The following is a 14,427-nucleotide window of genomic DNA, read 5'->3' as shown; positions in this document are numbered from 1 at the left end:
ACTATCGACTTCCTGTGTTCTATAATTAAACCGATGGAAATATGCATGAGCGTACAGAAAATAGGCAGATATGCACACGTGCGTTTGAACACATGCCCTCACAGTAGATAGCAGATTTCCTGCATGCTGTAGCTTTAGTGTGTTCATTGAGAATCAGAATTAATGACCTATACCACCACTAATGCTGGAGCCCAAAGGCATCCTTTCATCCTCGGGCAGAGCACATGTAGCTTATACGCTCGCACAAGATCTTTTAGTTTGAGCTATTAAAGCTGCAACGGAAGATGGGCCAAGCCTTCATTTCCAGTTTAGCATCCCATAAAGGTAGCACAAATGGAGCAGTTACTCATGCTATACAGCCTCTCTCATGGATTGCTCCTCGTCAAAATGGCTACTTCTTTTTCCTCTTCAAACGTGACTTTAGTGTCCTTTTTTTCTTGCACATCATGTCGATCAGTTTAGCACAAAGTTCTTTACTGAGTGACACAACAGTTTAAAAAAGATTAAAACATAGAGGCAGACAGGCAACACACAGAAAAGTTTTAACTTAGCAGAAATGTATTTTGTTTATTCTTCAAGGAAGATAGTGTTGATGCAAATGTTTTAGGTACTGATAAATGCTATATTGTCATATTTAGAATGATAATCTGAAGTACATAGTCTTTTGACCAAAGAAATAATTCAGGTTGATCAACTAGAAGAATGCCAGATACATGATATTGGGCCAGAGTTTTATAGATCAAAATCTTAGAGTAGAGCTGCACAATATATCAACATTTTATCAATATAGCCTTGGATTTGAAATCCTTGCAGTATTTGTTAAAGGTGAAATGTGTGTCAAAATATCATTTTAAATTAAATATTGTGGTGCTGCAGAGATGTCCTAGCGTACACATCATATTCTACAGACTTTGGTACAGACCACTGCAAAAAACCTTGAAAAAATCACACCATAATCGAGAAAAAGTATGTACAAATGATCATTCCCTCCAAATCATATCGCAAATCACAATTATCAGTCAAAATATTCACAATTAGATATGTTTTCAAAATCGTTCAGCCCAGTTGATCCTAATTAGCAGGTAAACGCCGCACTAATCCCCATAAAAGGGCATGAGACTGCAGGGCCGTGTGCACACAAAGGAATTTAGAAAGAACAAAAAATTAGAGAAAGTGTTGCACTGTATTCCCTTCTTATATACAGTCTACATGCTTTTTTGGGGGTAAAAACCAATATGATTTGATCTGTATTTTCACTTTATATTATACAGTTCACTCATAAAAAGACACTAGAATGAAACATCAGTCAAAGATAATGCAGTAAAGGAGAGTGAGGGTCATCACTTATTTTGTGTAACTCTCCATGTTATGGAAAGCACCTACTGTATGTCCTTGTTAGTCCGGATGTGGGCGGCTGCGTTTTGATTGAGCTGAAACTACTGAATGGCTTTTATGTTGCAGTAATAATCTGCAGGACAAGTGTTTCCAAATCTTACAGGGACAGAATTCATCCCATAAATATCGCTGATATGATGGAGGGCTACTTAAGGTGATACTGCTGATGTAAGAAACACAAATTTGCTCAGTGTTATTATAAATGGTCCTACAGGACTCCAAATATGCACAATCTGTTAATGCTTCTGACCGAGCACTTCCAGCCTTTTTTATGGTCCCTCCTCAAAAAAAAAAGGCTCTGTGTGCTCAAAACTCTTAAAAAGTGTTCGACTAACTTCAGCAGTCGTTGACTCTGAGAGATGTTGACACTGTGCTGCGTTTCACCCTCTCCGGGAGGAATCAACACTGATGATTCCCGTGCATGCTCTGCAGGTTTAAACATGACAGCTGCTGAGGACAAGAAAACACCAGGATCTTGTTTTTATTTGAGTTTGGACCTGGATCCATCTCTACTTTTTTTTTTTGACTCCCTCTGTCATGTTTTGGTCACGCCTCAAGCTTTCCTGTCAGTGAGTCTTCCTGCAGCCTCCCAACATGTTATTTATTTACTGTTCCTGCCAGCTCTGATGTCTGTCTCCTCGCTGCTCATTTTATACCTCGTCTCGTTTCTGCCACAGTCGCTTGTAATCACAGCGTCGTTACTTCGGCACATAAGGTCTAGCTAATTAGTGCAATCATTATTATAATTACAGATCAGAGGGGCATGATCGGGAAGGTTAGGCAAGGTTTTCTAGCCTGCGTCTGCACCCTTTACCCAGACTGAATAAGTTATTATTCCCTCCAAGGAGAGAAGTGACATCATTTTCTGTCTAATATTTCTGTCTTTGCCCTTTTTGGCTCAATCGCTTTGGGTCTAATTATTAGTATGCTTCAACCCCAGCAAGTAGGGGTGGAAGAAAATATTGATAATATGGTTGTCAAAGTTAACGCGATAATAACACGTTAAGGCAAATTCATTTTAACGCCACTCATTTCTCTAGGGCATTAACATGACTTGCAACTTTGAGATTGTAGCAGGCTCAGATTCAGAGCTAGAGTGAAGATACTGGTATCATATGAAACTAAAACACCTGAGGAATTCATTGGTACCAACCATGTCATGGTAGATTGTCAAGAAGGAGGCTAAATAACGCTCTAAGCTTGCGCTCAGTTTTGGCAAGGAAAAACTGGCATGGCCATTTTCAAAGGGGTCCCTTGACCTCTGACCTCAAGCAATGTGAATGAAAATGGGTTCTATGGGTGTCCCCCTTACAGACATGTCCACTTTATGATAATCACATGCAGTTAACTTGTTAAAAAATCCCGATGTTTTGCCTTCCTATATTGAATCGCTTCCCCAGTATCATGATACGTATCGTGTCTGCTTGTTCCACAGTACTAGGGCTTGGATTCTTGCCAATACACAGCCCTACCAGCAAGATATGGATCCTCACAAGAATGCTTCACATTCGCTCTCTAAGAGGGAGCTTCTTCTGAGGATTTGTATTGTTTTGGATGGTTTCCATTGTCAATATGTTCCTACAGAGACGCTGATCTATATGGAAATGCTGTTTGACATTGACTCTTTAGTCATCGTAAGAGTGCAATAGATGCCGGATGTTACTGTTGCAGAATGTGGAGAGACAATAAGAGAAGCACTTTGCAGACTTGCAGCATCTGTACAGTCTCTGTGTGTGTGTGTGTGTGTGTGTGTGTGTGCTTGTTCTACACTACTAGAGCTGAGCTTTTACTGTCATTGGAATGAACTTTTTTTCCTACTTCTACCAGACAGTGGTAAATGTGAGAGTGCACATCGTCTTGTCTACCAAAGAAGAAAGGTCACTATTTATTTGGAGCATTTCCTCCCTCCACTGTTAGAAAGGTTGAGTGAATTTAAGGATAAAATCTTCACCTGGAAATGTTGGTCTAAGACACACTTTAAGATCTGATGCTCCACTGAGCAGCTGCGTCGATTCTTGTATAACACATAATGGAACAAAATTGCACTAACATTTAAAATGAGCACTTTACCTTTTACCAAATCTGTTTCGCTACACAGCGTGCGTCATGCTGATGCCCATCCAGCTTCAGTTAGGATGCCCTCCAGTCAGCATTTAGGAACATGCACACACATACACACACACAGATAAGATTGGTAAATTTAAGACGCCGTGATGGAATCATGCCCAGCTTTCAATTGCGTTATAGAACACATAATAAACAGTCCTTGCTCAGCACTGTGTGGGGATTTCTTTAGCTCATTTATTGTGCATTACACACATTGAGCACTCTGTCATGCTTTACATCACAATATTGCACGCAAGTAGTTGCTCTCCATAGAGCCAGTTTTTCTCCAATTTCGTCACCATATTCCATACTGTAAATCCCACTCAGTCACAGACTGCATCGCCCACAACAAGCTGCAGTGGGCTCCACGCCAATCTCATAAAATCTCCAGTAGGATTTTGAGTTCTGCAGAAAAACATAACGATTGTTCCAGAGAGATGGCTCAGCACAGACTGATAGGAAATAAACCACATTGTAGACTGTCGGCTCATCACCCACAACATTGTGTTTTATCAGTTGATCTCTGAAATGATCCCCGCTCAATAGAAACAACTCAAATAGGGATGTACTGATCCCACTTTTTCAGTCCCAATACCGATACCTGGGCTTTGGGTATCGGCCGATACCGAGTACCGATCCGATACCAGCGCATAAACATCAGGCTTGACTTAAACATTATGCTTTCCTAACTTTGTAAAACAAATTGTAATGTATATCTACTGGTTTTGATGCTTTCACACAATCACTGGGAAGTTTCTTTCGTCTTTGTAATGCATCCGACAAAGTAAAACTGTTTCTTTGACTCATCCTTTGTTTTTGATTGGTTGAAATTCTTTCGGCATGATGCTTCTGGAGGTGCTTGATAATGTTGGTTGTGTTACATTTTCCAATGCTACTGCCACCCCTTGAAACATTGGCTTTGCAGATATTGCAAGTAGCCGTAGAAGTTGTTGGCGTAGCAAGCGTGAAAAACCTCCATATCTCTGTAATATGTGCATGTGTAATCAGACGTAGACGTTGAATTAAACTGAATAGATCGGCCCCATTGTCATCAATACCCGATCCAGCTATCTGAGTCAGTGTCAGCCCGATATCTGATATCGGTATCGGATCGGTGATTCCCTAAACTGAACTCATAACTGGGCGTTTGTTGTTTATGTTTATGGATCTGATCATTTTGCAGTAATCGGCCCTGATCACTGTCTAATCAGCCGTTCCTCCGTTTGAATTTGGACCCATAAGAACGTTGATTTATTGAGTTGAGTTTTAATGAACTGGAGGTTAAAGCTCCTTTCGCTGTCACTCAGACGGAGCCCATTATTTTATTTTTTACAAGAGTTGGTGGTTCTCTGTAACGTTTGTGATTGGTTTCAAGTTAGTATCTGTCTTTAGACTAGACAATGTGAGATGGCTGAGGCTTGGAGTAATTACAGGGATTTATTGGTCATGAAATTCTTGTTGAATCATTGGGCACAAAAGATGAGTAACTGTGATAGAAATATCTGGTTCTTAATTGTAAAAAGAAAGTTAAAGGCACAAGGCTGTGCAAATAAAATTGGACAAAGGACAGAAGTCAACTCCCAAGAAGTATTTTTATTAAGAAACATCCAATCACTGAGTTTAAAGTTCTGTGGTGTTCCCTGCTAATGGCTTTGTAGAAACCACATATTACATTCAGCAGTAATAAATCATGTTAGTCAATGTGTGATGAATTCAGTAACTATGGAAATGTCTTTTTTGTTCACAGTTACACATTCTAAATTTGCTACGACTCTAATTTTCACCTCTAACCGGCTTATTTGTCTGGAGCAGCGGACTTTTTCCTCTGCTGAAGAACATTGAGGATATCATTAAAAGAAAACTTCCAGATGGGACTTTAAAGCAGTGGAATGACTTCTGGAACAACCCTGTCATGTTTACCCTCTCCAATCTGTGTCATAAGCTTATTGAATCCTTCTCACCGAGAGCAAATCATCTGTCATCTGCACTGCTTAGCTCACAAACTCAATAGACATATTACATGTAAAGCAGTATGTTAAACTTTGTCCTGTTCATTGTGTTATGCATTGTGGCTGTCACAACTCTGCAGTATGGCTTGTTATGGTCCGGCTTTAGACCACAGCAAATAAGGGAAGCGCACATGAGGGATTAACACAAAAAATTAATTTTATTTAAGATTAAATTAGTTAGTAATTAGTTTTTAGGTTGTAGCGGGCTCAGTTTTAAAGCTAGAGTGAAGATACTTGCATCATATGAAACTAGTAAACCTAAGGAATCCATCGGTACCAACCATGTCATACTAGCCTACATGTTGCGAAGGAGGATAAATAACGCTCCAAACTTAAGCTAAATTTTGGCGAGGAAAAACTGGTATGGCCATTTTCAAAGGGGTCCCTTGACCTCTGACCTCAAGATATGTGAAAATAGGTTATATGGGTACCCACGAGTTTCCCCTTTACAGACATGTCCACTTTATGACAGCTGTTGTTGCCTGTTGGGCTTGAGTTGGCCATGTTATGATTGGAGCATATTTTGTATGCTAAATGCAGTACCTGTGAGGGTTTCTGGATAATATCTGTCATTGTTTTGTGTTGTTAATTGATTTACAATAATACATATATACATACATTTGCATAAAGCAGCATATTTGCGCACTCCCATGTTGATAAGAGTATTAAATACTTGACAACTCTCCCTTTAAGGTACATTTTGAACAGATAAAAAATGTGTGATTAATTGTGATTAAATACTTTCAAATGAAACTAGCAGAGAAATATACTGCCAGGTTAACTAAGGTAATACTACAGCAAATCAAAAGTCCAACAAGGCGGTTCCAGAATCCCACTATGGGGCGGATCTTATAGACTGGAGACACTGGCCAGCTGCGTTCAATTCCATGATGTCCTTCAGCTCCACCAACCAGGAACCAGCAACACAGAAAGTAGGGCCGTCCACCCTGACCAAAGAAATTATTAGTTGATTAATCGTCTAGTTGATTTAATCGACAGATCTGAAAAACTGAGTTTTACACAAAAGCACCACTTTAAATCTTATGTTTACCAGAGATGTGCTCATAAGTTTCTTGGATAGAAGTCAATCAGCATAAAAAAGCATAAAAATGACAAAAAAATGACTAAATCGACTAAAAAAATCTTAGTCGACTAAGACCTAAACGACTGATTAGTTGGCAAATCAACTAAGAGGGGGCATCCCTAATTGAAAAACAACACACAACACATCCCAACACACAACACAACCCAACACACACCAGCCCTGGCAGAGGCCCTGGGACCGCAACAGGCTATAACTAACAGTTGTAATGAATATGGGTAATGGGCAGTCTGGTAAATAGCCCCGATTGCTCTTATCTGCAGGCTAATGATGTCTTAGGCTCCTTTCAATTAAGGTGGGAACGAGGTCAGTAAAAAGGTTTGCTTCACAGCTCAGCCATTCAGCTTCATTAAAGCCTTAGCGTGTTTTCATTAACGCTCCAGCCACAGGTCCCCGAAGCACATGTTCTGCTTCACTCTTTTATCCCTCTATAAACTAATTAAGAAGTTATTAATCCTCCACTAATAGTTTGGGCGCTGGACTCTTTCTGCAGAGTCCCCCTCGGTTGTGGTTTTGGCGCCGGTTCATCTGTGTGCGAGCCAGACCGAGGCTGAGGGCTGAGGTGGGAAACTTTCAGGGATGCTTTGTCAAACACTGAGCCATTTTTTTTTTTCACCTCTGGGTGCTTTAGTTGCTAAGACGCTCTGGACTGGAAGTTTGGAGGACATCCAGAGTCGTCCGTATAGCTGCTGACTGGACTGTCTGGAATTGTTACCGTAATATATGGTGAAAACTTTTGAGCTCGTTTAACTTTTCGCCGAACCGAGCCACCTGCTGCACATCGCCGCGTGTCAAATACATTTCGCCTGCACTTTATTCGATTTGTGCCTGAACAAGGAGCCTAAAGCTGCTTTCCCCCTATTGTTTTTATTTCATATCCTGCGGTGATGCTTTGTCTAGTGCCACATTCATTCTTTCAAATTCAGTTTTCACTTAATAACAGCATTAAACTGCAATAAGTTCATTTGTTTCTGGATTTGTCGGTTAGACAAACAAACACAAAGAAAAATCCCCTCAAGGTTGCTCATAACTCCGACTCGTTTCCCCGACCTTTCTCTCTCTGTACTGCTGCCGAGCTTTTGTCAAGCATGCAATTCACCGACGTGTCGTGGGCTCCATTTTTATCTGTCACATTCGTTTGGGGGTGATGGCCGCTGATGCTCGGCTCATTAAGGATCCCCCCCTCCTCCTCCTCCTCTTCCTCCTCCTGCTGCTGCTGCTAGCGTGTCTCCTTGAGAACCGAGATGCTGCGACTGACTCACGTTCGCCCTTGACTGACGCCCCCGTTGTTCCTTTTCATGAGTTTGCCATTTATACCACCTCTGATTATTTCTCTGTTCTTAAGTTTCTTTAGATATTTCTCTCTCTTTTTTTTGCTTCTGTCTCACGTCCCACATATTGTTCTCTCCAATCAGTCTTTCATTTCATCCTCATCCTCCGTAAGTCGTCCTCTGATTTGCTCCCACGCTAAGTTACTGTTTCTGACCATGTCCTTTTCCCCCCTCCTCTCTCTGTGTGTCTCTCTGCAGGAGCTGGTGGGCAGTAACCCTCCGCAGAGGAACTGGAAGGGAATAGCGATCGCCCTCCTTGTCATTCTGGTCATCTGCTCGCTGATCGTCACCTCCGTCATCCTGTTGACACCAGGTACACGGCGCAGGACGGGGAGGGAGGGAGTGGGGGGGTCACGACACCACACACCGCACATCGCTTTGTGTACACAAGCTATTATTATGCACGGACATGCCCATTAGGTTCCGCAATCTATCTCCCCAGGAACAATGCAAACAATAACGTGTGCATGTCAGTATCGCTGTCCTTGCGTGTGTGGTCACCCGCTGTAATGTCACAGTTATCTTCCACATGGGCGCTCTTTTTCTTGCTATAAGAGACACATTTAGTGAAGGTCAGCAAACCTCATTGAAGTCAGCTTTCCTCAGAAACGCAATCTGTCTCCTTTACTTACAGTAGTGCTCTTTTCCCTACACACACACAAACACACACATTTTGGAGTTCTACGATTTCCAAAGTTATTTTAAGGCATCTGAGTTTCCCTTCAGAGTGACCTTCAGGTCCTCCGTTTGCACATTTACATGAAACTTTAATCAATAGGCCATCTGTTTGTATCCAGCCTCATAAAGCTCCTTGATATGGTTTTATGTGCTGCCAGAGCCAAATCAGTCAATACAACTGCCAATGTGTGTGCTCTATAATTCAGTCACAAAGACAGTAATCACTGTTCCTTGTTTATGATTTTCTGTCTCAGTTAATGTTTCTGAGGATGTCGATGGCGCGACGGCGAAGCACGGTCTGCGATTATAAAATAACTTCAGTGTTTTTTCTACATAATCCGTAGAGATCCAGACAGGTGTCGGAGCAGAAATATCGCCAGAGTAGACCTCAACGCAGCGGCAGGTGTCAAAGCAGCGAGGCCTAAAATGCGGCGTCACCTCCTGGCTGTGACCTGTTCCTGTACCGGGGCATTTGTTTTTGGACTCGGATGAACCGGAGCGGTTTAATGTGCCGCTTCCAAACAAGGCGGGCCCCAGCGGGAGTCGGGGCAGAAAGCGGAGGCCGGGCAGGTGGTGTCTCCAGCTTGTAACCTCGCCCCTAATCCATCCCCTCCCTGCGTGCGACTCCGGTGTGCTCAAGCAGAACTGCTGTTCCGCTCCAAGTCTCGACATGAACCCGGGTTCCCTGCAGCAACTGGGAGGCCTCCAGCTGACTGGCCATTAAAGGGCTGTTTGTAGAGGATGTTTAGTGTTTTAGAGGCTTTGGGGATATTAGAATACGCTTTGGCCTCATCAGATGCTGTTTTTGAAAGTTGGTGTGGATTAATTGGGTATCCTGACCAACTGAGATGAGCTTCAGGGTAATGCAGCTCCTCAAGGACAGTGGTTTGTTTGAGCACAGCCAGTTTATTTTTCTTCTTCTTGGGGTTGCTGTATTTGCGAAGTGTTAATTAAATTTGGATTCTACAGAGTCAAATATATTTTAGTTACAGGAAAAGCTTACCCTTAAACCCTTAATCAGACGTCTCGCTGGCCGGCCCGCCTGCTATTCTGTCTTTCAGAGGTTGTCGCAGACTCAGTTTTAAAGCTAGAGTGAAGATACTGGTAACATGAAATTAGAAAAACCTAAGGAATCCATTGGTAACATGTCATGCTAGCTTGTCGGGACGGACAAATAGTAGTCTCATATAGTGAGACCATTTTTAGAATTTTGACTTCACTGTATAAAAGGACCTCTGGTGACCTCTAGGATAATCACAGATGCATGAGACTTTACAGCCACAAACTAGAGACCTAGAGCATTCAGAGGATGGATGGCTTCCCTAGGTAGACTGACATTAAGGAGTTTTTTTTGGAGCAGTTTACAGAACAGAAGTGCTCGCCATCCAATCGCCAAAAAAAACAATTATTGCAGAAATCTCCAAATGTCAACAGTTTTTGATACCAAATCACAGCATGGAATTTTCTATGGTGTTCCTCAAGGTCTTGGTGTCCTATTGTGGTATTTTGGAGGGATTATTGATAATTTTTGTCATTTCTCAAGTGGTACATTTTTTTTAAATTTAGCACCAAATCTGTGTAACAAATGGTATCAACCCAAAATTGCTGCAACAACTTATGAGACATAAAAGAGCATGGGAATGACCATCATATACTTCCATCTTAATGTTCTAAGCCCTTATACACTTTTACAATTTATTTTAATTAATCAATTTATTTATTTGTTTATTTTTATTTCTTATTAATGAGAGATGTATCTCAAATTAGTCTTCAGGTTCCCAGCCTTTAGATGATGTACACCACTTCTATGTGACATACTGTTGACTATTTATCTACTCCTTAACATCAATCCTCATCCCTACACATCTAAAAAAGAGGGCACATTGGTAAGGGGTTAAATGTGCTGTTATATATCTGGGACGTTCAGCACATAATATAACCAACAAATCCTTACTCAAAACATTGCAGACTTGCAACTCATTATACTCTTTTTTCTGAGACTTGAAGTTTGTTGATTGTGTGAACTTACCATTTAATATTTAGGATTTTCAACCAGGACGCTCCTGTCCGCATACATTTTTGTGTACTGACAGTCTGGGGCTGTTCTCCTGGTTTGGCCTTTTGTGCTTTAGTGTGCTCCCAACTTTGTTGCAACAGTTAATGTATGTAGGTCTATGCCCCTGTGCACAAAGTCAGGTCCACAAAGAACACAAAGCCCCGACCTCAACCCCATCCAGCACCTTTGGGATGAACTGGAACGCTGACTGTGAGCCAGGCCTTAACGCCCAATATCATTGGGCTCTCTGATGCTCTTGTGGCTGAAAGGAGGCAAATACCTTCATCCAGGTGGCACGATCATGTGGAAATCCTTCCAAGAGGAGTGGAGGCTGTTATAGTAGCATATTAATGCCCTTGATTTGGGAATTAGTTGATTCAAAATCACATATGAGTGTAGTTTTTGGGCAGCTATTTGGAATATTTTCCCTTTTTGAGCTGCAGCACCTTTTGCAAAATCCACATTTCAGTTGTGAGTGGTTCAGATTTAATAATTTAGTTCATAATACATATTGGATTGCTCTTGTGGTGTTCTTAAAGACTGAGTAAATGTAGTATTTGTATGCTCACATGGAGGGAGCCTCATTAAAAATTTTTTTGTTCCTGTCGAGAAACAGTGTGTGCGGAGAAAGAACAGTGACGAGGTTTCTCTAAAGCGTGTATTCAAATTACGGGAAACCACTGAAAAGAGTATTGTATTTCACACGCTGCTGATGATGATCTCCAAAGATGCAGGCTGCTGTATTGTATTCTACGCGGTCTATTCAGGCTCCTGTCTGGGCAGAAATTGCTATCTCTGCCTCTTAAAATGAATTCCTCCCTGTGTGATTGTGAACAAAATAGTGAGTGTGGGAAAAAGAAGACCTTGATTCTCAGGTACTGATAACACACAACTCTACAGTATGCTTACTGCTGATTTTTTAGTAGCTGCTATAAATCAGTCAAAGACTGGTTGGCCACCATCTCACTAAGGCAGTTGTGTCTGTGATTTAGTACTAAAGACTCCACTTTTTTAAGTGAAAAGAATCTGCGATCTGCCAGGAAATCTTGTTTTAAGAATATTTTTAGATCTTTAAACAAGCATTAAAGGCCGGTACTGTAATTGAGCCAGAATCAAGAAAAATAAGCTTGATTTAAAATAATCTTTTGAGGAAGCAGATTTTTTTCCACTACTTTTAAGAAAATAGGACATTAAGGGCTTGATTACAGACATTTCTTTTGGGAAATTGTGCATTTTTTTTGCACTGCAAATGGGCCCAGCAGGTACATCGCTAATGTTTTGTGCCTTGCGGAGGATTTTCCTACTTAAAATGCTAAATCCAGCGGTCATTCAGAACAACTTACTTTGCTGTAATTACACATCAAGGAGAAACATTTTGGGAACAAGGGCACCTCGAACAGCAAACTGTAGCGGTGTGGCTCATGTGAGGAGTTATGAGATAGCATGTTGTTTCCACTCAGTTAGGAGGGCCTGTTGATGGATGTTCCCCTGCCAGACAGGCCAGCCAGTTTCTAACTGCTCCTGACAACCACTTTGTTCTCACACACACACACACTCACACACACTCACACACACGTAGACTTTCGCTCTCCTTTTCCTTCTCTGACAACCGGTGTCTGCTGTAACTGATAGCTCCATATTGCTAAGAGGTTGCTCTGTTCTCTACATCAATGCAACTAGGTCAGATGTTCACAATTGGCATGTGGGTATTCCTCAGACTGAGGGATGTCAGGCTGACTGACAGAGTGACAGCTAGCTGAAACTGTGGGAGGATCATAATACATTCATTTGGTGCAGCTGAATGCAAGCAGTAACAGAGATTGTTGCATGGAGCCGACGATCACTCTCATGGCTACTTCAGTGGCATTCAACAATGTGTTGTACATCTAAGCTCACTAGTATCCAAGGTTTTATTCTTAGCTTTGTTTTGGTCATATTTGAGATATGACATAGAATATACTGTAGGAGTTATCCATATCCCTGGCTGTATGTATAATGGTTATAACATTTTTATTTTTTTCCTGATCATCCAGCCCGTTCTCATTCCCAGGGCGTCAAATACAGACGCTTTGTCCAACCATCGGCGTTTGCACGAGGCGCTCGACACAAGGCTTTCATCCAGGAGACCGCTGTTTTTGTCCCATGCGTTAAGTTTCACTTTCACGTTACAATCAGCCGTTCGTTCATGTCCCGTGTTCACGTCAAGTCACATTGTCACTGTACAAGCGTAGTAGTTTTAAGTCTAACCATGTCGTTTTTTTCCTAAACTTAACTAAGTATTTTTGTTGCCTAAACCTAAGCAAGTGTTTTTGTTTAATTCACAACATTAAGCACGTGTTTACTACAACCAAAAAGTGACGCAAAGGGGTCTGACAAAGCGTCAGTATGTGACGAGTTGGGATGAGAACGTGTTTGATCGTCTGCATACTGCCGTGTCTCTGACTCTGTTGTATCCCATTATTTTTGAACCAACGTACAGTGTCGTATAGCCAAGATTTCAGGAATATATTTTTCTTCCAATGCACCGCTCACTACCCACAGAAACCAAAAAAGATTCAAACATTTTTTTCCAGTTATTTGCATTTTCATATCTACTTATACCATTCAGTTACACTTTCTGTAAATTTTCTAGTCTAAATATTGTTTCAAATTCTTCTCCACACCACCAGGAATACAATTTTCAGGAAGAAATAAAGCCTTAATTTATTTATTATTTTGCTGACTTAGTATTATAAGTTTCTATAATAATAAATTTAAACACACTGAAATGCTGGAATCCGCTCAAAAAAATACCCACCGTGCATGAGTTTGCAATCTCCCTCCAAGATGCCCTCACCAAATTCACAAAAAAATATCCTCAATGGTACAACCGACTGCCTAATGAGATATCTCTACACCACTCTGCTGGATTTGGCTTTTTTACTGTATCACCAGTAACGGATGTATATTCTGTTTTAGTGTTGCTAGACTTTCACTTTCAATTCAGGATGAAATCTTTATTTCATCTTGTATGATATTTGATTTTTAATAACATAGATTGGTGTCAATGTGAACAGAGTGTGATGGTAAAGTGTGAAGTTTGATAGCTACATTTCAACCACTGTGTCTGTGGCTGTGTCTCTGATACGAGGTGCGTTTATGATCCGTTGGAAAGCTCTGAATTTCTAGTTTCCAACGATACCAAGCATGAAAAAGTAGATTTACGAGAAAATTATTGTGGATCTTTGGATCACAACTTGTTCTTATATTTACAAAGTTTAAAGAAACACACCGTTACATTACTGAGTTATTATCATCTTATAAAGTTGACATGGCGAACTTGTTAGCAAACAGTTGCATATTTAAACATCCGGCAGACACAAAGCAACATTATCATTCATCCAGAGTCGTGTTTCCATCCACAACGTAAATGTTAGTCCAATATTGACTCTCCTCTTAGCTCTGCATTGGCCTCCAGTTCAAAGGTAACTTGGTTCTTCTTTTAGGGGGTAAATATCTAATTTTAGAATGCCATACTTGCAAAACCTCAATATGATTAGACAGGATCACCTTTTCTTTTTGTAGCCAGCACTGCAGATTTACTGTATTTGACTCCGTCACACACTCAAATTATCTTTTAAATTGTCGGGTTCAGTGTTCGATCAAAACTCTATTGTATTGAAAAGAGGCCGCGTCACATTAGCATATAAACTGCTCATGTGAGCTGACCCTGCCGGGGCCGACAGTTGGCTTTTGTCAGACTAATTCAAA

General features: G+C 41.0%; 1 protein-coding gene across 5 annotated transcripts in view; it reads left to right on the top strand.

The window, feature by feature from the left end:
- LOC141759794 (A-type potassium channel modulatory protein DPP6-like) overlaps positions 1-14,427 on the top strand; it is a 247,028-nt gene that overhangs the window by 170,054 nt on the left and 62,547 nt on the right. For all 5 annotated transcript variants that reach the window (XM_074622183.1, XM_074622184.1, XM_074622186.1 and 2 more), the window contains one exon: positions 8,142-8,256. In XM_074622183.1, the coding sequence (XP_074478284.1) occupies positions 8,142-8,256 (115 nt within the window). The remainder of the gene's footprint in view (positions 1-8,141; positions 8,257-14,427) is intronic.

The sequence above is a fragment of the Sebastes fasciatus genome, chromosome 21 (assembly GCF_043250625.1).
Source record: "Sebastes fasciatus isolate fSebFas1 chromosome 21, fSebFas1.pri, whole genome shotgun sequence".
NCBI lineage: Eukaryota > Metazoa > Chordata > Actinopteri > Perciformes > Sebastidae > Sebastes > Sebastes fasciatus.
This window is presented reverse-complemented; position numbering and strand designations above follow the sequence as displayed.